This window comes from Somniosus microcephalus, chromosome 4 (genome assembly GCF_052327205.1).
Source record: "Somniosus microcephalus isolate GS21.2 chromosome 4, FLI_Smic_1.0, whole genome shotgun sequence".
Taxonomy (NCBI): domain Eukaryota; kingdom Metazoa; phylum Chordata; class Chondrichthyes; order Squaliformes; family Somniosidae; genus Somniosus; species Somniosus microcephalus.
In genome coordinates, this window is record NC_140990.1 from 293,947,119 (window position 1) to 293,970,218 (window position 23,100).

At 41.5% G+C, this 23,100-nt stretch overlaps 1 protein-coding gene across 4 annotated transcripts in view; it reads left to right on the forward strand.

The window, feature by feature from the left end:
* spopla (speckle type BTB/POZ protein like a) overlaps positions 1 to 23,100 on the forward strand; it is a 169,721-nt gene that overhangs the window by 138,253 nt on the left and 8,368 nt on the right. For all 4 annotated transcript variants that reach the window (XM_085986650.1, XM_085986649.1, XM_085986648.1 and 1 more), the window contains 5 exons: positions 2,223 to 2,374; positions 9,282 to 9,409; positions 20,202 to 20,379; positions 20,468 to 20,523; positions 20,804 to 20,926. In XM_085986650.1, the coding sequence (XP_085842776.1) occupies positions 2,223 to 2,374; positions 9,282 to 9,409; positions 20,202 to 20,379; positions 20,468 to 20,523; positions 20,804 to 20,926 (637 nt within the window). The remainder of the gene's footprint in view (positions 1 to 2,222; positions 2,375 to 9,281; positions 9,410 to 20,201; positions 20,380 to 20,467; positions 20,524 to 20,803; positions 20,927 to 23,100) is intronic.

Genomic DNA, 23,100 nt, shown 5'->3' on the forward strand with positions numbered 1-23,100 from the left:
TAAGTGCTCAGGTTAGATTTATTCTGTTTCGTGTAGATTGAACATACCTGCCAATCTTCCGCATTGATGTGTAGATGCCGTTTATAGCTGTACTGGGCCAGCTTTACTAGGGGAGCAACTGGTAAGTGGCAAGTAACAATCATGCCACATAAGTAACAAGTAGTGCCCAGCTCAAACAAGAGCAACAGTAATTTGTGTATGCATGTTTTTGTTTCATTTTGCAGATACAGGACAGCATCTATAGGGTTATTTAAAAGTAAAGTACCATTTACTTTGGGTAGATAGTTCGCAACTGGGCAGATGGAGTATGGGCAAAACCCATAATATGTTTTTTTTTTGAAAATTTGTGGTCAACTTTGACTGACTTTTTAGAAGACTCCTGCAGATAGCCCTCTTTGCTGTATCCAGTGCACATCTTAATATCACGACATTGACATGTTGAAGTGGGGACCTCGGGAAAGGCCAAGTAGGATCATCTACTTAACACTTTTAGCAGAACACACTTACAAACACTGCAACCTTGTCTCTTGCACTTGTGTGCTGGGCTCCAAAATGGTTGAGGATGGGGATATTCACAGAACTGCCTCCCCGTTAGTTTTTCCAATCCATTGGTTGTGGAATTGCTTAGGACTGTGTATAGGCTGCTGCTTTTGGTGTTTAGCATGCGGATAGCTTCATTAGGTTGATATTTCATTCTAAGATTTGTTTGCTGCTGCTCCTGCACGCCCTTCTCCTGCATGCTCTTCTATACTTCTATTGAACCGGGGCCGGTTTCCTGGCTTGATGGTGATTAGTGAGTGGTGGGTGTGCCAGGCCATGAGATTACAGATTGTGGTGGTATACAATTCTGGCATACATGAATGCACATTTTGCTTGATCTGTCCGTTGTCTGTCCCACAGCGATAGTGCCACACTACATGCTGGAGTGTGTCCTCTCAGTGGACACCAAAGTTTGCCTTCACCAGGACTGTGCAATGGCCACTTCTATCAAGGTCAGACATTAGTCTGCCATTCGAGGGGAAAATTAGGTGGTGATCAGCAGGAGGTTTCCTTGACCTTATTTGACTTTAAGCCATGAGACTTGTTCCAGAGTCAGTGGCCACTCCCACTCCACCATGGGCCACTCTGCCCCATCTCTGGTAGGTCTATGCTACTGATGGGACAGGACATACTCCGGGATGGTGATGGAGGAGTATGCAGTGTTGGCTAATTGGTATAATTACGTGAGTATGACTATGTCAAGCAGTTGTTGGGGAGGAATTTGCAGGGTCGACGGGGAAGAGATTGCCGTAGTTTTATCCTAATACATTGGATTGTTGCTGATAGGTCTATCTGATTTTCTTGTTATTGAACTTGGTATCAGTTATTTACTAAGCCACTTCAGAGGGTATTGAAAGTCAACCATGTAGTGTGGGATTGGATTTACATCTGAGCCAGTCCGGGAAGGGGTAGCAGATTTCCTTCCCTGAAGGACATTAGTGAATCAGTGGGTTTTTACGACAACCTTTTTGGTACCATCCCACAAATTACAAGATTTATTTATTTCACCATGGAAGTCATGACCCCTGGATTGCTAGTCCAGTAGCATAGCCACTAGGCTACAGTACTCTTTTACTCACGGCTTGGACCATTGAAAATGAGTATGAAACCCACCTGATTCAGACTTCGAGTAGTGTGATTCGCCTACATTTTTTTTCAAAGTCTGTATTTATGCGAAGGCTTTAAAAGTGTACACCAAAAAATTCAAGACACATTCTACTGCGCATTGGCTGGGAACCATGTAGATCTGACTCTGGAAACAAGTGATCTGATGGCTTAGCTCCTCACAGGTAGACTATTGTAGCAGACACTGTTCCCTCACTCTATTCTAGGGAGTCTCAATGTTGTCTTTCTGGTCAACGAACTATTGGTGTGGCTCAGAACAAAGCCTTGTGTATGGCAGTGTGGGAAAAATCAGTCAATTAAGATATTTTTGTATATCGCAGATGTCTTAACGGGACTGTTTGCTGTTTTTTCATGGGTGACAAATTTCCCTGTGTACAGCATGTAGATGTTGAACCTTGTTCAGAGAACCTACAAATTGATATATAGATTATGTAATGTAATGTTATTGGGTATTAGCAATTCTTTTCTTAACAGTTACAAAATGCAGTATTTTATTTAAAAGGGAAAAAAAGATCCTTTCCTGTTAACTGATACTTGTTTTAATGTATATGTTACAGGTGCCTCAGAGTAAACCCAAAGGGTTTAGATGAAGAAAGCAAAGACTACCTTTCCTTATATTTGCTTTTAGTTAGTTGTCCAAAAAGTGAAGTTCGAGCAAAATTTAAATTTTCTTTATTGAATGCAAAAAGGGAAGAAACAAAAGCTATGGGTAAGCTCTTATGCATATATTACAATAATCTTTATAAGAAAACTTATTTCTGTTGACTGTTCTTGCCCAATAGTGTTTGAAAAGTGCATTTTCCTACACTGTTAGTAATTTATTGACACTATTTTAGTTGGAGTGACAATGCTGCTGGGGATTATACATGAATGTTTCAGCATAAACAATCAAGGGCATTGACATTCATCCTGTTAGGTAGTGTCAGCCTTGGCTCAGTGGTATCATAGTCTCCTCCAAGTCAGAAGGTCATGGGTTTAAGCCCCACTGTGGAGACTTGAACAGTTGATACTCCAGTACTGAGGGAATGCTGCACTGTTGGAGGTACCATCTTTCAGTGAGATGTTAAACCACAGTAAGCTGGGCATAAAAGATCCCATGGCACTGTTGGTAGAAAAGCAGGGGAGTTCTCCCAGTGTCCTGGTCAACATTTAACTCTCAATCAACGTCTCAACAGAAATGTTTTATCTCATTGCTGTGTGTGGGACCTTGTTATGCCGCCGTGTTTTCCAACATTATAACTGTGCTTACGCTTTAAAAGTAATTCATTGGCTGCAAAGTGCTTTGGGGTCATGAAGGTTGATATATAAATGCAAGTTAATTCATTCTTCTTTCTTTCGTGAGATTTTTAAACAATTTAGCAATAGGCCCTGGAACTTTTTCAACAACTTACAAACTATTTGCGATAATTTCGTGGTAGCATAGATTGTGTGTCATCTGTTCCTGATTCGACTTGTCTTCTGAGCTGCATGCAATTTCCTGAAAGCTCGGAGATGACTAATGGGTGCAGTAAAACAATAACTTCCATTTATACAATGCCTTTAAAGTGGAATAATGTCCCTAAGCACTTCAGAGATGTAATCATAGTAAAACATTCGCTCTTTTGTCTTTATCAGACTACCTGTTCTCAGAATGAAAAAAACAAAAGAAAGAACTTGCATTTATATAACACCTTTCACAACTTCTGGACATCCCAAAGCGTTTTACAGTCAATGAAGCGCTTTTGAAGTGTATTCACCGTTGTAATGTAGGAAACACGGCAGCCAATTTGCACCCAGCAAGCTCCCACAAATATCAATGAGCTAATGACTAAATAATTTGTTTTGGTGATGCTGGTTGAGGGATAAATGTTGACTAGGTGCACAAAGTACACTTTGAGGCAACATCAAGAACATGAGCAACTGACATGCAGTAAGATTGACTGTTTTTCATCAGCCCATCAAATGTTTTAAACATTTTAAAGAATGCAAAGTCTATTTTCAATGATGGGCAGGCATGAATTAAATGCCTGCTTACGGATCACAGCATTAGTAACTGTCATCCTTGCCTCAGGTTTCACACGTTCTCTATAAGGACACGGCTCGCTTAACTGTCTGATCTTCATGAAAGCTCTCAATGTGACTAGTGTGGAGCATATGAATTACCTGCGTTTGCTTTTGAATCTTCGTCATCAGCTGTCTCCTCATCTAATCAGTGTGTGCTGACCGGCACCACAATAAACTCTATTCCAGTCAGAGTTGAGAAGTCGCTCTGCAGTGATGCCAAATGCTGGTACTAAGAAGTACTTTAAATTATGACACCTATCAAAGCCAGGAAGTCTCTTCCGCTGGGTTGATTGTCATTTATGTTCTCAATCTCGTTTGTATTGCCCAACTCCACTCCTGCTGGAATGTCTTTTGGCACAGGAAACTCTCTCCCAGTTGGCTTCATTTTCCTGCAACTGTTTTCAACACAGCTCCATTTATTGACACAAAGTTGTCTCTTCCTTTTAGGCTCCACTCCCATTCTAGCACCGATGGGCTTTGTTTTGGGTTTTGGCTCTTTTGGCTGGAGCTTCCCCGCTGCCTCTTCCAGTTACTGTGATGTCATCCTGCTCTGGGAGGGACTCTCCTTTTACAAGCTGCAATAGGCAGACTCTGAGCAGATTCCTTTCCATTCTACTGCCTGCTCCTAGATCTTGGAAGTGAATTAATCTCTTCGGATCAAATTTTTGGAAAGAATGTTGTTGGTAATAACTAATAAGCATCCTCCCAGTAGAAACATACTGTTTGTTTTACAGTTAGTGTGTAATTGCCCCCGACTAAGTACACCTAATTTTGAACGTGAATTATTTCCTATAGGTCAATGGCCCCCTCACCCCTTCAAAGCTGCAGCATTGGAAGAATCTATTGATGTTTTTCATGATCTTCAGCGAGGGACAATCACCAATAACCCTTTATCCCCCCCATGATGTAAACAAGCCCCTCCTTTGGTTCCAAACAATTCTTAATCACTCTATCCCTTCAGTATTGCTAATATACTTCCTGCTTAAAATCTTTCTAACCCTGCAGTAACCAGGGACCTGTTCAAGGTTGTTCTGTACAAGTTCCTACATTAGTAAATGTGCCTAAAGCATCAATTTTATAAATTGCTCAATCTCGTGTGGCTATACGCCACTTGTCCCTCCTAAGAAGTTAATAGTTCATCAACTAATATCCCTACAGGCAATCAATAAATACTCTATTGACCAATCTGTCCCAATGATCAAGTTTTGTCATTTTCTGTTACTCGATGAGAGTAGCAGAAAATGAGAGCCGGGCAGAAGATGTGGAACAGTGAGATTATGGGAAGTTGATGATTAAAGGCCTTCTAGATTGGTGCTCTATGTTCATTGAAGTCTTGAATTTGAGGGTGGCCTAGAACTTTGATATCACACCTCCAGAGATCATTGACATTAAAGTTGAGTCCATTTTCTAAACCTCCTGTAAACTACCAAGATTCACGAGGCCAGCTTCTCTCTGGGACATAGTTTCCAGATGTATCCCCAGACGGTGTTGACTATCAACTATAATGTCCAAAGTCGATAAATTATACTATATTTCATCAAAATCATTATACGATACACCTATTGCAGGGTTATCGTTAAGTCCTGTCCTACCACAAGGTTCTAAGTCGGAACCTTGTGATTGCATCAGCCTTTGGATGGGAAAGGCACTTATTTTGGAGGTCAAGTAGAATTTTTTTATAAATCAACAAATTCTCCAAACTATTGTCAGCCATTATCTCTAAAGGTGGAGTTCCAATGAAAGGTGCTATGTACAAATCCGATGTACCCTGACAGTTGCATCCATAGGACAGTCCTTTCAAATCTCCAATAGGAGTGCAAAGTAATGCCTGACACTAATCGGTCTATCAGTCCGGACATGACGGATAAGGGTTGACGCCAACGTTTTATCTGGATACTGAAAAATTAAAACCTCAGATGGCTGCATCAAGAGAAGATTACTACTGTACCTCCATTTGTAACCTCAATCTAAGGTGTGACCAAGTCAGACCAATTCTAAGGCCAATTATTACTGCTATGTTGTTTTCTCATATCAGGTTGAGAAAGATTGCTCTGAGGAAAAATGTCTGGAGTTTGATTCCAAATGTTTTGATACCCAAGAAGTCAAGTGAAGGAGAACTTCATGTGATCTTTGACCACAGGGTCCTGAATCACTCCATAAAGCAAAAGTTGTTCAAATTAGCTGCCTTTCCACAGGTTATAAAGGAAGCATGCCCATTGACATTGACTAGCAGCCATACATTTGAATAATGCATACTTCTATCTGCCAATTTACAGTTGCTATTGGAAATTTCCTTCAATTCAAGTTCACAGATCATAGCTACAGTAAAAGGTAATGGCCCAGAATTTGGTGTTGCAATTACTGCAAATCTGTCGGTGCTCATCGTCATTACTGCGTAAATTGACAGCAAATTCTGGTGCTGCACATGTGCAGTTAAACACAGAAATCAGGACGTTGCTGTCAGTGATACCTTGCTCCTCCACAGGTTGCGCTGTTGCAGCCTTCGCAGATGCAATCAACACAGGAGCAGTGATTTGACGTGAACTTCAACTTTTTAACGTACTATTCTCGCTATAAAAACCATTGAAAATTATTGAACGAGATGTAACTGCGTTTTTAACTGTGTGCTAAGTCATAATTACTGCTGAACAACCTCCTCTAGTCCTGAAAAAACTAATTTTATTAATGTGGAGTGTCATTCCCTCACAAAATAACATTTAAAAATTGGACGATGTTTAAAATAAAAATTAATTTTTATTTTTTTAAAGTTTGATATTTCAGCTTCTACCTTAATCCCATGTGTATGGCCCAATCTTTATTTTTCTTTCTGTAAAATGATTAAAAAGTGAATTACAATCCATGCTTTTTACTTGCTGACTGAGAGAATTCTTCAATCTGATTGGCTGATCAGCCTGCCTGATGACTTCACTGTTCCTGGACACCACAGAGCCCCTAAAGATGGCGCCAGATTGAAAATCGCATCAGAATAGGGGAAATTGATGCCACAGAGCCTGCTAAGTCTTTTTGTGGGCAGCTTTTTCGAGGTCAGCTGCAAGCGCTGTCGCTTTGCTGGTGACCGCAAATTCCAGGCCATTACCTTTGCCTTCATTCAGCACCGAGTTTTTAATGCAGTGCATATCCACTTGTACTCCTACCTGGCTGTTCAGAGTCCCCTGCCAGAGTTATCTGTCAAATCCTGCAAGTGATCCAAGGACCGAGAATACCATCACCTCCAAGTAACGCTATTTGACTTAGGCATATATTGCCATTTCTTCATCCCTGGGTCAATATCTGAGAATGCCCCACTTATCATGGAAGCGTCATCACCATAAGGACCTCAGCAATTCAAGAAGGCCCATCACCACCTGCTAGGGAGGGCAATAAATTCAGTCTTACCAACAGCATCCACATCCTGAGAAATAAAAATAAAAAATTCTGGTCAACACCAAGAAATGCCAGCTGACACTCTCTCGAGATTTGATATTTTTAGGGGCATGTAATGCACTTCTCTTCAAAAGGTTTTTCTCTCTATTGAGCATCTTATGCTCTTGGTCCTTCCTTGGGAACAATGTGGCATTCTAACCTTCCTTTATTTGCACATACTGCATTTGATGACAGCAGCCATCTTTGTAGTCCCAAACTCCACATTACTCTGAGAAAGTTTAGCTGAAGGACTTTTCTGACAGTGGTTCACCTGATCGCCTGCTATGTCCTTTCAAGTAAGAGTCAATTAAGCATTAGCTCGCAGCCTCTTATGATATCTACAAGGAAACAATATCCTACAGCTTTCCTTTTGTTGTTGCCCTCAACTACACATGCTTATGTAATGGGTTGCGAAGCTCACGGGAGCTGGGTGCAAGACAAATGGTATCTTAACTGTTTCAAACTGAGTGCTCTTGAATTATCCTGTTCACTTCCGGTCTCTAGTTCAGGAAAGGTTGGTACATGTCTGATGGGCGACACCACCATAATCAACCATTTGAACAAATGAGGGAAATATCTTTGACCCTCCGCCTTGATGCAATGTACTGGGCTTGTTGGTATCTCGACCAGAAAGTATTGTTTTCTGCCCAATGTCTGGCCGGGATAGATAACGGAGCTGCTGATGCCCTTGGCCATTGCACTGTTCGCCCTCAATGGGAATTTACTTGGAGATTATTCTGCAATTACTGATATAAACACAGAACCTAGACTGATATTTCAGTGCAGACCTGAGGGAATCTTGTATTGTTGGAGTTGCTGTCCTTGGAATGAGGCATTAAGCAGATGCCCCATCTGTAGGTTTGATGGTCACATGCCACTATTTGAAGAGAATGGAGTTCTTCCAGAGTGCTCCTGATATCCTCATTCCTCCCTCAGCCAACACCTCCAAAAATAATCCATTGGTTGTAATGCTGAGCTGCTGGCTTAATGACCATTCTACGGCATTCTATGCTTCGCTTAATCAGGTGCCCATTGATATTTGTAAAGCCACTACATAGAATCACAGAATCTTACAGCACAGAAGGAGGCCCTTCTTCCCATCGTGCCTGTGTTGGCTCTTCTGTGTCTTACCTGCCTTAGTTCCATATCCCTTAATACCCTTGCCTAACAAAAATCTGTTAATCTCCGTTTTGAAATTTTCAATTGACCTGATGGCTTTCTGAGATTTAACTTTTGGGAGATCTTTTCTTTCAGTGGGTGTTGAGACTCTTTTGAAGAGCTCCCCCACTTTCTAAGTGTTACTATTTTGGTATGGTCTTGCAGGGTGTGGAAAATGTAGAATGAAGAAAGATGGGTGACTATGGTGGCAGGGTCATCACCATTCTTTGAATACAGGCATTTCCCACACAGTGCGTTTTCTCATGCATCCATGGAGATTTCTGTTTAGATACAGGTATGTAATCGAGCTGAATGTCGTAAGGTCAAAATAACCAGGCACTCTGTATGCTTACTGCCTGTTAGAGGGTGAGAACAGTCAATCACAAGTTGACGGTGAGTTTTATGACATTAGGTTCTGTGTGTTGCACATATGACTCTTCAGGATCAATAGGACGAGTGACAGATTCCTGTGCTGTGTGGAGAATACTTGTATTCAAAGAAACCAAGATTCATGCAAGAAGCTTTTACTTGATGCGCTCTCTAGTGGTGTACAATTAGCATAAGAAATGTAACATGCAGAGTTTTAAGTGTTAACTTCATGAACAGTAAATACTGCTGTTAACCAATTTCTTCAAGAGAACCAGCTTACTCTTTAATTAATGGAATCATGTTTGTGCAGACTACAAATAGAGCTGGTGTTTTAACTGTCCTTAAATTATTCTGTCCAAGAATTACAGCAATTTTGTCAAACAAATATGGAAGGACTATCATTTTATAATGAAAAAGATTGGTTTAGAAACAGCTGAAATTTTCTAGGTACAAGATGGAAGATTTCTTCTTCACTGTTTGCATAAGAAACACGTTTATGGTTTTGCTAGAAATAATGACCAGTGGAAATCTTCCCCATGTATGGTGTATGCATTAATGTGAATGCTACATAAATATTTTTTTGGGGGTTTTGCATCATAACCCTTTTCACTTATTTCTAATAGAAAGTCAAAGGGCGTATCGATTTGTCCAGGGCAAGGACTGGGGTTTCAAAAAATTTATCCGTAGAGACTTTCTTCTAGATGAAGCAAATGGTCTTCTTCCAGATGATAAACTTACCCTGTTTTGTGAAGTAGGTGAATGTTTTAAATTACTAATACTTATGGCTGATCCCTAGTTGCGTGTTTTATCATAAAATCTTGCTGCATCAGTTTTCCTTATTTGATGACCCAGTCTCGCCCTGAAAAATGTTACAATTATTATATGCAAATGTTCTTAGTTGCTTTGACCATTGTTATGTTGAAATACAAGGAACAATGGGACCAAAATGAGAATTCTAGCAATCATAGCTAGAAAATGGTATTATTTCTTTAGCAATATTTTTAAAAATATAATTATTAAAACAGTATATTTCCTTTTTCTGACCTTGCCTGTCTGCTTTTCTGTCCCTATTTTTATTATTTTTTTTCTGCACCACCTTGCTGTGTTTTCAGAATATAATACTAGAATACAGTATTCAAATCTAAACGTACCTTGCTAGTTTTCCCACCTGAATTAAATACAAGCATTTTGTGTATGTTTTATTCCATTCTGCTCCTTTACCCTATCCAACACATGCAATGTACTGGTTTTAGAATCAGGTACTACATGCAGTAGTTGATTCTAAAAAAAAAATTTTTTAAAATCACTTGTTTAAAGGCAACCCTCAAGCAAAAAATCAAATAAGTGCTAACTGAATTTAATGGATGGCAACCAGGAATGGGCCTCCTAATTTTCTATTCCCGGACCCATAATGTTTTGTATGGCCCTTCAGAGTTTACCTTCCTTTCAAGCTGAAATTGGTTAACTCTGGGATTGAATTTAAGACCACTTTGATCTATATGATTTAATGTCTCACTATGTTAGTGTTTTGTTTACTAATTGAGCCATCATTTGCTCTTTTATGATTTTATTCAGGGGTAAATCTATGGCTAGTGCCAACTATATACGTATTCATTTTATAATAGCCCGGAGGCATATAATTGCTAAGTTAATATTTTTCTGGTGTGTTATAATCCACATTAGAAAAATAATATTTACCGATCAAATTGTAATACTACATAATGCAGCCAGTAAATATGCATTTACTAATTAATTCGGCCTTCATTTGACATTGTTATTTCATCGTCACTGTTTTTGCCTGACTCTTTCTCTCCCCCCCCCCCCCCCCCCCCCCCCCCCCAAACAGAGAACTTGCATAATTTCTATACACAATGTAAGCTATCGGACAGCCATCTAGAAAATACCTGGTGCATAATTTAGTCAATGACTCACTTAAACAGTTAGCTTTATGTACACTTGTAATTACACCATATTTACATCTTCTGGCATGTTGAGACTGCAATGCACAGTAAGGAAATATGAACTTGTTCGAACACTTATGGTGCCATCGACCCTAATTGTCGTCTTAATGGCCAATATCCTGAACCCAGAGCATTGAACATTTGTGCTGAGAAGGTTAGAAGTGTGTTAAAGATATACTGACAGATTAGCAGCTTCTGAGAGTGACGAATGTTTAAGTGATCATAATTTCAGTTTGATCTGAGTATTTACAGGATATGTGAGAAACTCTGTTGGCAAGATTACTGCTTAATTATATGTCATTATACTCTATAAAAAGAATAATTGAAATATGGCCTCTGGGAATGGGTGCTATGAATATAATGCATTTTATTTTCACTTAGGCAGACAAGTTAAATATGCTGTGTGATGAATTTGTTATGAATACAATTATTTGGTTGTTAAAGAGGTTACAACAAGTGTCGTAAGGTTTGGTAGATCTATCATCTATTGCTAATTTTTGGAAAATTGGAAAATTTCTAGAGGAAATGAATTAGAATCTCAACCATCCATGTTTCTGGAGATAAACTTAACAAAATGCTACTGGAAACACTGTGCTGCATAAATTTGAAGTGATTGAGGGTGCTGTTTAAGACTGTAGTGCTCCATATACATTTTTATATAGCCAGTAGCCTTTGAGTACTTATTATTCACATTATAAATTTGTTTTTAAACCTCCTGTGATATTTTCAGCTAAGGATCCAGTCGCCTGCACTGAGAACTCAACTGAAATAAGAGACCTGTCAAACATTAAGATATAGACCCCAAACCAATCAATTAGTAAATGTGCTCAAAGGAAGCATGTTGTTAACAATCCTATTTATGTGTTCTCTTCTCTCTTTCCCAACTCATCTCAAGGTTGAAAATTCCATTTAGTGAAAAAATGTAGCTAATTTCTGATGGAAGAAATAAGCTTCTTCCTCATTAACCTGGCCTTCATATTCAAATAATTGCAATCAACATAGGAGGAGATCACTTGAGGACACTGCGCCTAAAAGAATTTCTTGCCAGTGGTGGAGCTGACGGATGTATCACTTTTTGTTGGCTCCCACGTAAGATAAGAACATAAGAAATAGGAGCAGGAGTAGGCCATTCGGCCCTTTGAGCCTGCTCTGCCATTCATTGAGATCATGGCTGATCTTCTGCCTCAACTCCATTCACCGGCCCTATCGCCATATCCCTTGATGCCCTTACTAGTCAGAAATCTATCGACCTGTTTTGAATATACCCAATGACTGAGCCTCCACAGTCCTCTGGGGTAGAGAATTCCGAAGATTCACCACCCTCTGAAGAAATTTCTTCTCCTCTCAGTCCAGAATGGCCTACCCTGTATCCTGAGGCTGTGGCCCCTGGTTCTAGACTCCCCAGCCAAGGGAAACGTTCTCCCAGCATCCACCCTATCAAGCACTGTAATCATTTTGTATGCTTCAATGAGATCCCCTCTCAATCTTCTGAATTCAAGAGCATACAGGCCTAGTTTACTCAATCTCTTCTCATACGACAGTCCCGCCATCCCAGGAATCAATCTCGTGAACCTTCGTTGCACTCCCTCTATGGCAAGTATATCCTTCCTTGGGTAAGGTGACCAAAATTAGAGTCATAGTTATGCAGTACAGAAAGAGGCCCTTCGGCCGATCGTGTCTGCGCCAGCCATCAAGCCCTATCTATTCTAATCCCATTTTCCAGCACTTGGTCCGTAGCTTTGTATGCTATGGCGTTTCAAGTGCTCATCTCAATGCGTCTTGAATGTTGTGAGGGTTCCTGCCTCTACCACCCTTTCAGGCAGTGAGTTCCAGATTCCAACCACCCTCCGGGTGAAAATGTTTTTCCTCAAATCCCCTCTAAACCTCCTGCCCCCTTACCTTGAAACTATGCCCCCTGGTTATTGACCCCTCTACTAAGGGGAAACATTCCTTTCTATCTACCCTATCTATGCCCCTCACAATTTTGTACACCTCAAGCAGGTCCCCTCTCGGCCTTCTCTGCTCCAAGGAAAACAACCCCAGCCTGTCTAGTCTCTCTTCATAGCTGAAACGCTCAAGCCCAGGTAACATCCTGGTGAATCTCCTCTGCACCCTCTCCAATGCAATCACATCCTTCCTATAGTGTGGCGACCAGAACTGCACACAGTATTCCAGCTGTGGCCTAACTAGCGTTTTGTACAGCTCCATCATAACCTCCCTGCTCTTACCTTCACTAGCCAAGGCATAGAATGTAAGTATCCCATATGCCTTCTTTAACCAGCTTATCTACCTGTCCTGCTGCCTTCAGGGATCTATGTACATGCACACCAAGGTCCCTCTGATCCTCTGTCCTTCCTAGGGTCCTACCATTCATTGTGTGTTCCCTTGCCTTGTTAGTCCTTCCAAAATGCATCACCTCACACTTTTCAGGGTTAAATTCCATTTGCCACTGTTCTGCCCATCTGACCAACCCGTCTATATCGTCCTGTAGCCTGAGGCGTCCCTCCTCGCTATTTACCACTCCACCAATTTTCGTGTCATCTGCGAACTTACTGATCGTACCTCCTACATTCATATCTAAATCATTAATGTACACTACAAACAGCAAGGGACCCAGCACCGATCCCTGCGGTCCACCACTGGACACAGGCTTCCAGTCACAAAAACAACCTTCGACCATCACCCTCTGCCTCCTGCCACTAGGCCAATTTTGGATCCAATGTGCCAAATTGCCCTGGATTCCATGGGCTCTTACCTTCTTGATCAGTCTCCCATGCGGGACTTTGTCAAAAGCCTTACTGAAGTCCATGTAGACTACATCAACTGCACTACCCTCATTCACACACCTAGTCACCCCCTCTCAAAATTCAATCTAATTGGTTAGGCGTGATCTCCCCCTGACAAAGCCGTGCTGACTATCCTTGATTAATCCTTGCCTCTCCAAGTGGAGACTAATTCTGTCCCTCAGAATTTTTTCCAATAATTTCCCTACCACTGATAGGCTCACTGGCCTGTAATTCCCTGGTTGATCCCTACTACCCTTCTTGAATAATTGTACTATGTTAGCTGGCCTCCAGTCCTCTGGCACCTTCCCTGTGGCCAGAGAGGCCCTGAAAATTTGTGTCGGAGCCCCTGCAATCTCCTCCCTTGCCTCACACAGCAGCCTGGGATGCATCTCGTCTGGGCCTGGGGATTTATCCACTTTTAAGCCCGCTAAAACCGCTAGTACCTCCTCCCTCTCGATGCTAATTTGTTCAAGTATATCACAATCCCCCTGCCTGATTTCTATGCCTTCATCGTTGTTCTCCATAGTGAACACAGATGCAACATATTCATTTAAAACCTCACCTACATCTTCTGGCTCTACACACACATTGCCACTTTGGTCCCTAATATGCCCTATTCTTTCCCTGGTTATCCTCTTGCCCTTAATATGCTTATAAAACACCTTGGGATTTTCCTTTATTTTGCCCGCCAGTGTTTTTTCATGACCCCTCTTCACTCTCCTAATTTCTTTTAAGTACCCCCCCCCCCCCCTGCACTTTCTATACTCCTCTAGGGCTTCCACTGTTTTTAGTCTTACCCCCTTTTTATTTTTAAGTTCTACCCATATGGCCTCATTAGAGGAACCTGCTAAGATATCATCCCTCCTTACAGTAGTACTTGACTCCTTGATTAATATTGCGACACTCCCTCCTCTTTTACACCCCCCTCTGTCTCGCCTGAAGATTCTATACCCCGGAATATTGAGCTGCCAGTCCTGCCCCTCCCTCAACCATGTCTCTGTGATAGCAACAATATCATACTCCCATGTGTTCATCAGCACCTTCAATTCATCTGCCTTACTCGTAAGACTCCTTGCATTAAAATAAATGCCATCCAGCCTTGCCATTCTCCCTTGTGTTACATATTTACTCTGACTTCCAGACTGACTTGTTTTTTCCTCTATATTTGGCAGTACATCACCCCCTACTATAGGTCCACTCCATATCCCATCCCCCTGCCAACTTAGTTTAAACCCCCCCCAACAGCACTAGCAAACCTCCCCGCAAGGATGTTGCTCCGGTTCAGGTGCAACCCGTCCGACTTGTACAGTTCCCACCTTCCCCAGAAACAGACCCAGTGATCCAGGAAACTAAAGCCTCCCTCCTGCACCAACTCTTTAGCCATGCATTCATCTGCTCTATCCTCCTATTCCTATACTCACTAGCACGTGACACCGGGAGTAATCCAGAGATTACAACCTTTGAGGCCCTGCTTTTTAATCTGCTACCTAGCTCCCTAAATTCTTGTTGCAGGACCTCATCCCTCTTTCTACCTATGTCATTGTTACCAATGTGAACCACGACCTCTGACTGTTCGCCCTCCCCCTTCAGAATGCCCTTCAGTGCCATCCTTGACCCTGGCACCAGACGTGACTCCACAGTGCCGTGAACTTGGCTCTGGCTGCACTCTCCAGAGAAACCGTCACTTCCACCGTTTTCCAACGCAAAAACGAGTGAGATGCACTCTTGGGGCTTTCCTGACTACTTGCCTGTCCCCCTTCTTCTGACTGGTGGTCACCCATTCCCTCTCTGACTGCACTTTCTTAAGCTGCAGGGTGACCACGTCTAAAAATGTGCTATCCACGTAACTCTCAGCCTCGCGGATATACCGCAGTGCCTCCAGCTGATGCTCGAGCTCCAAAAACCGGATCTCAAGTTGGCAGAACCGTTGGCACTTACTGCACATGTGATCATCCTGACTGCAAGAAGCGTCTCGGAATTCCCACATGCTGCAGGCCGTGCAAGGCACAAGAATGAGGTCCCCTGCCATACTTTTAATTTAAAAAACTCTTACCTCAAATTTAAACTCTCGGATTCTCGCTCTCCCGAACTACCTTAAAAGAAATAAACTTAAAATTGAAGGGACAAAAAGCACTCGCCCACTACTCACCAATCAGCTTCTCCCCCTGTGCTGGCGTCACTTTTTGTACTGTGGTGTCACTCTCAAATTCTGCAGCCATTCCCGCTGCTGCTCTCACCAAGGCCCTATTTAATTCGAGTAAGACATCTTTACTCCTGTACTCAAATCCTCTTGTAATGAAGGCCAGCATACCATTTGCCTTTCTAATGGCTTGCTGCACCTGCACATTCACTTTCAGTGACTCATGTACAAGGACACCCAGGTCCCTTTGAGCATCTGCATTCCCCAATCTTTCACCATTTAGGAAATACTCTGCCTTTCTGTTTTTTCTACCAAAGTGGATAACTTCACATTTATCCACATTATATTCCATCTGCCATGTTCTCGCCCACTCACTGAGCCTGTCGAGATCCCCTTGAAGCCTCTTCACATCCTCTTCACAACCGACACTGCCACCTAGCTTTGTATCATCAGCAAATTTGGAAATGTTACATTTAGCCCCCTCATCCAAATCATTGATCTAGATTGTAAATAGCTGGGGGCCAAGCACCGATCCTTGCGGTACCCCACTAGTCACAGCCTGCCATCCTGAAAAAGACCCGTTTAACCCTACTTTGTTTTCTGTCTGTTAATCAATTCTCAATCCATGCTAGTATATTAAACCCAATTCCATGTGCCCTAATTTTGTTCACCAACCTTTTGTGTGGGACCTTATCGAAGACTTTCTGAAAATCCAGATACACCACATCTACTGGTTCCCATTTGTCTACTCCACTAGTTACATCCTCAAAGAACTCCAATAGGTTTGTCAAACAAGATTTCCCTTTCATAAATCCATGTTGACTCTGCCCAATCACTATTAGTTTCTAAATGCCCAGTTATTGCATCCTTTTAATAGATTCCAGCATTTTCCCAACTACTGATGTGAGGCTAACCGGTCTGTAGTTCCCCGTTTTCTCTCTCCCTCCTTAAATAGCGGGATTACATTTGCTATCCTCCAATCTGCAGGAACCATTCCAGAATCTATAGAATTTTGGAAGATGACAACCAATGCGTCCACTATCCCAATGGCCACCTCTTTCAAAACCCTAGGATGTAGGTCATCCAGTCCTTGGGATTTATCGACTTTTAGTCCCATTAATTTTGCTAGTACTGTTTTTTTACTAATAATAATTTCTTTAAGTTCCTTATTCTTGCCACACCCTTGGTTTTCTCTTAACGTGATCTCTTATTTTTCACATTTCCAACCAAATTAAAATTTCAGTGGTTTTCTTTTGTTGCGCTGAATTACTCATGCCATCTTGGGTATTTACCCATTGCCGCTAACTTTGTTTGGTACAGTCTGGTTGCATTCACCTTGAGTTCTGACCAGCGTTCGCTCCCTATTTCAAAATCTCTGATGGATATCATGCATCCTTTCCAGTGACTGAATTGCAAGACACCTGTACATGCTGCTTTCCATCATCAGCCTTTTGAAGTGTGAATCCAACTCTGAATTGAACACATTTCCTTAATATGACACTCATTTGTCAGAAACGCATGGTGCCCATAAGGATATTGAAACATGGTTGCTTTGAACATAGTGAAAGCTCTGGTTCCAGTTGAATTCAATGGGATAGGGAATCTAGTGTTACTGGTGTTCCGGTTCCCAAAATGAGGCACTGGTTAAGTCTTGTTTGATGAGAGCACTGTACAGCCCAAGCATGACTTCCTCTGACATTACCCAATTGTTTTGGCTATATATTTTGATATTCTATTTGCTTTATTGTTTGCTACTCTGCGGTGATTGCTTAATGTTCAGTGTTGAGTCGGTTAAGAACTTTTTCAACTTAATTTAGTTATTTCAAGACCATAAAGTATTGCCCATTTTTTTTCTTCATGTGTAATGCTTTACATTTATCCACATTAAATTTAATCTACCGTTGTTCGAGTGACTCACATATTTTGCACAATTTATTTTGCATTTCTTGAAGCGGCTCCTCAATGAACTGCTCCTGTTTTGCAATCTGCAAATTTAACCAATTTGCATTGAGTTTCTGAATCATAAATCATTGATGTAAATTAGAAATAGTAGTACAAAGGACCCTTCAAATGTGCGTACTTGGAGCTTCCCTGATGGCTCAGATATCCAATAAATAGCTGATGTGGAATTAGTGCCTTTGAATTACTAGATACTGCAAAGAGCAATGGAAGTGCGACACATTCAGAGGGAAAGCAGTTAATGGCTACAACGATTATTGTTGCTTTAGTAATTTACTTCATATAATGTGTTTATAACCTGCAGTCTAAAAGTGTAATTTTATATTGTAAGGCCTGATGTTTCCTCTCCATCTGGGTGCAAACCAATTCCGTGGCTTAAAAAATTGTGGCATTTTGGGCATAAGAGTTATACGCGTAACTACAAAACACTCGAGTCTCCTCGATCTTTTGCATCCATCCATCGAACCGTCCATCTGAATGAATTTCTGCTCACAAAACTGGCTAGGCCACCGACTCTGAAATGCATGTATACTTTGATGTGGGGAGTGGGGGAATTATCTCCGCTCCACATGCCCAAAATTCCAGACCTCATTACAGCCTTGGTCCAAACATGGACAAAAGAGCTGAATTTCAGAGGTGAGGTGAGAGTGACTGTCCTTGCATCAAGGAGCCTGTTAAAATTGAAGTCAGTGGGGTACTGTGGGGGGAACTCTCCACTGGCTGAAGTCATACTTAGCACACTGGTAGATGATTGTGGTTGTTGGAGGCCTGTATTCTCAGCCCCTGGACATCATTGCAGGAGTTCCTCAGGGCAGTATCCTAGGCCCAACCATCTTCAGCTGCTTCATCAATGACCTTCCCTCCATCACGAGGTCAGAAGTGGGATGTTCGCAGAAGATTGTACAGTGTACAGTTTCATTCGCAACTCCTCAAATAATGAAGCAGTCCGTGCCCACATGCAGCAAGACCTGGACGATATTCAGGCTTGGGCTGATAAGTGGCAAGTAACATTCATGCCACACAAGTGCCCCTTGACATTCAATGGCATTAACATCATCGAATATCCCACCATCAACATCCTGGGGGTCCCCATTGACCAGAAACTTAACTGGACCAGCCACATAAATACTGTGGCTACAAGAGCAGGTCAGAGGCTGGGTATTCTGTGGCGAGTGACTCGCCTCCTGACTCCCCAAAGCCTTTCCACCATCTACAAGGCACAAGTAAGGAGTGTGATGGAATACTCTCCACTTGCCTGGATGAGTGCAGCTCCAACAACACTCAAGAAGCTTAACATGATCCAGGACAAAGCAGTCCGCTTGATTAGCACCCCATCCACCACCTTAAAAATTCACTCTCTCCACCACAAGTGCACCATGTCAGCAGTGTGTACCATCTACAACATGCACTGCAGCACCTCGCCAAGGCTTCTTTGACAGTACCTCCCAAACCCACAACCTCTTCCACCTAGAAGGACAAGTGCAGCAGGCACCACCAGCTCCAAATTGCCCTCCAAGTGAACACCATCCCGACTTTTTAATGTATTGCCGATCCTTCATCGTCGCTGGGTCAAAATCCTGGAACTCCCTACCTAACAACACTGTGGGAATACCTTTACTACATGGACTGCAGCGGTACAAGAAGGAGGCTCACCACCACCTTCTCTAAGGCAATTAGGGATGGGCAATAAATGCTGGCCTTGCCAGTGACGTCCACATCGCATAAATGAATTTAAAAAAAAAAAAAAAGACTGATTCCTGGGATGGGGGGATTGTCCAACGACGAGAGATTGCGGAGACTAGGCCTCTATTCCCTAGAGCTTAGAAGAATGAGAGATGATCTCATTGAAACATAAAATTCTTCAAGGGCTTGACAGGGTAGATGCTGGGAGGATGTTGGCCCTGACTGGGGAGTCTAGAACTAGGGGTCACAGTCTCAGAATAAGGGTCAGCCATTTCGGACTGAGATGAGGAGAAATTTCTTCACTCAGGGTTGTGAATCTTTGGAATTCTCTACCCTAGAGGGCTATGAATGCTCAGTCGTTGCGTATATTCAAGACAGAGATCGATAGATTTTTGGATTTTCAAGGAATGAAGGGCTATGGGGATAGTGCGGGAAGGTGGAGTTGAGGTAGAAGATCAGCCATGATCTTATTGAATGGCGGAGCAGGCTCAAAGGGCCAAATGGCCTACTCCTGCTGTTGTTTATGTGCATGAATGATGATGATTGAATGATTGAAACTTGAAATTTTAAAATTCAAAGAAGAAATACTCGAGTGTGGGCTTGGTGTTTCTTTGGGCCCCGATAGTTTACGCTGATTTATGCCCATTTTAAGTTCAGCTGTATTCTAATGAGAGTGCGCGTAACTTGACATTGGCAAAATGGGCGGCGCTCCGGGTGCATCTTCCAGGTTACGCCCATGGAGGAAACTCCAGGCCTGAGTGTTTATTTTCATTAAGAATGTAGTAGGAGTAAACCATTCCACGTAGGAATATCTCAAGACTTAGACTATTGAAGCTCATGGCTGTTGTTAACTTAAACACTTTGTGAAGTGCAAATTATCAGTTCTTAAACTATCTATTACGATTTCTTTCAGCTGAAGTAAATAAGACAATGCAGTTTATTAGACTGTTGGAAAGGGCTTTATTGGTATTGACGTTTTGAGATTTTTTTTGTTTTCTTTCCTCTCTGGTTCAGGTGAGTGTAGTTCAAGACTCTGTTAATATATCCGGTCAATCAAACATGAATACATTAAAGGTTCCAGAATGTCGGCTGGCAGATGATTTGGGGAATCTATTGGAAAGTTCTAGATTCACAGACTGCTCCCTTTATGTGGGAGGTCAAGAATTCAAAGCTCACAAATCAATTTTAGCAGGTAGGTAATTTCTGACTTTAAAAATTACATGTATCTAATTGACAAAAAAAAAATCTTGGTCTTATGCCCTTTTTTTCCCATTTGTCAGCTCGTTCTCCTGTTTTTAATGCTATGTTTGAACATGAAATGGAAGAAAGCAAGAAGGTAAGATTGCTTGTTAATTTTAAGTTTAAATAAAATCTCGATAGTCAAATTGATATGTTTTTCACAATTTGTTTTTAGCTTTTTGGTATTACTGTGACTTAGATGAGCAGTTTGCCTTTGTATTCTAACAGTACAACTTTGTGCAAATCTTTAAATTGCTAATATAAATTGCAGTAGAAATGCTGTTAGTGCACTGATCGAATATTAGAGATGGTGTCCAATTTTGAACTCTAATCCTTCATATTATATTTAATTTTTCTTTTTAACCTTTTCCCAACAGAATAGAGTAGAAATAAATGATGTAGATCCAGAAGTGTTTAAGGAAATGATGAGATTTATCTACACAGGAAAAGCACCAAACCTCGATAAAATGGCTGACAACCTGTTGGCAGCTGCAGACAAAGTAAGTAATGAACATTCAGGAGGTAGTGCCAGAACGAAGAAAGAAATTTTATATCGCGCCTCATCAGGATGCCCAAAAGCACTTTATGGCACTCATTCGCCAGTCATAAGTAATGAATTACTTTTGAAGGCCAGTCACTGTTGTTGTGTAGACGCAAATTAGTACACAGCAGTGCTCCACAATCAGCAAATGAATGAATGACCAGATAATCTATTTTTGCTGGTGTTGGAGGGAGAAATGTTGCCATAAACACAGAGTGCACTTCCTGCTCTTCTTTGAATAGTACCACGGAATCTTCAACATTTATCTGAACAGGCAGACAATGCCTTGGTTTAATGTCCTATCCGAAAGACTTCACCTCCAACCATGCATCACTCCCTCAGTACTGCTCTGAAATGTTGACCTACATTATGTGCTTAAGCCCATAGTGAAGCTTGAGCTTATAAACTTCGGACTCGGATGAGAATGTTACCAACGGAGCCAAGCTAACACAGACTAGTACAGTTGCTTCTTTCCTGAGTAGCAGTCCTGCCTTGGAATTGAGCAGATGTCAATTGCATTTGGATAAAATAATAGTGGAACTTTGGCAGGAGCAGAGCAACAGAAATGAATGCTGCTGGAGATTTTCATTTATCTGCAAAATTCAATTTTCCTCCAGGGATGTCCTTCATTATGGCAGAATATTGAAATCTTAACCGTATTTTTTTTAAAACAAACTTGCACAGTGACTTGCCCATAGAATCTACAGAATTCAACTCCAGAAATGAACTGTGAGCTAATCTCCATGTGCCCAGTTGTAAGGCAGGATTTTTGTTCAAGCCCAAGAGACCTGTGAAAATTTGGAAAATTTAAAGTCTGCAAATATAGTGAAGTAGTCTACTGTTTAATAGTAATGTACCTCACGGAATACAATAGCTCTCCTGAGCCCCTTGGGTAATTTAGTGCAGATTTACTAACCGCAGAGAAAGTGTGTTATGGTACTACACGAAGTTGGCAGGAAAATTTGATGTCACAAATATACTGTGGGGGTTATAGAAATGGGTAGCGGATCAGAAAAAGACCTAGAGTGATGTTAGTGGTAGGGAGAGTGATGAAAAAGACCTAGAGTGAGGAAATAAAGGAAACTACGATGGTATGAGGCGCGAGTTGGCTAGGATGGATTGGGGAACGTTACTTAAAGGGTTGACGGTGGAAAGGCAATGGCAAACATTTAATGATCGCATGGATGAACTACAGAATTTGTTCATCCCTGTCTGGCATAAAAATAAAACAAAAAAGGAGACTCAACCGTGGCTAACGAGGGAAATTAGGGATAGCATAAGATCCAAGGAGAGGACATATAAATTGGCCAGAAAAAGCAGCAAACCTGAGGATTGGGAGCAGTTTAGAATTCAGCAAAGGACAAAGGGAAAATAGAGTACGAGAGTAAGCTTGCAAGGAACATAAAAACTGACAAAAGCTTTTATAGATATATGAAGAGAAAAAGATTGGTGAAGTCAAGCGTACGTCCCTTGCAGTCAGAATCAGAGGAATTTATAATGGGGAACAAAGAAATGTCAGACCAATTAAATACGTACTTTGGTTCTATCTTCACAAAGGAGGACACAAATAACCTCCCAGAGATGTTGGGAAACATAAGGTCTAATGAGTGGGAGGAACTGAATGAAATCAGTATTTGTAGGGAAATGGTGTTCGGGAAATTGATGGGATTGAAGGCCGCTAAATCCCCAGCAGGGCCTGATAATCTACATCCTAGGGTACTTAAGGAAGTGGCCCTAGAAATAGTAGATGCATTGCTGGTCATCTTCCAAAATTCTATAGACTCTGGAACAGTTCCCATGGATTGGAGGGTAGCTAATGTAACCCCACTATTTAAAAAAGGTGGTAGAGAGAAAACGGGGAATTATAGACCGGTAAGCCTGACATCGGTGGTGGGGAAAATGCTAGAGTCCATTATAAAAGATGTAATAGCAGAGCACTTGGTAAACAGTGACGGGATTGGATAAAGTCAACATGGATTTACAAAAGGTAAATCGTGCTTGACTAATCTACTTACATTTTTTAAGGATGTAACTGGTCGAATAGATAAGGGAGAACCAGTGGATGTGGTGTATTTGGACTTTCAGAAGGCTTTCGATAAGGTCCCGCATAAGAGATTAGCGTGCAAAGTTAAA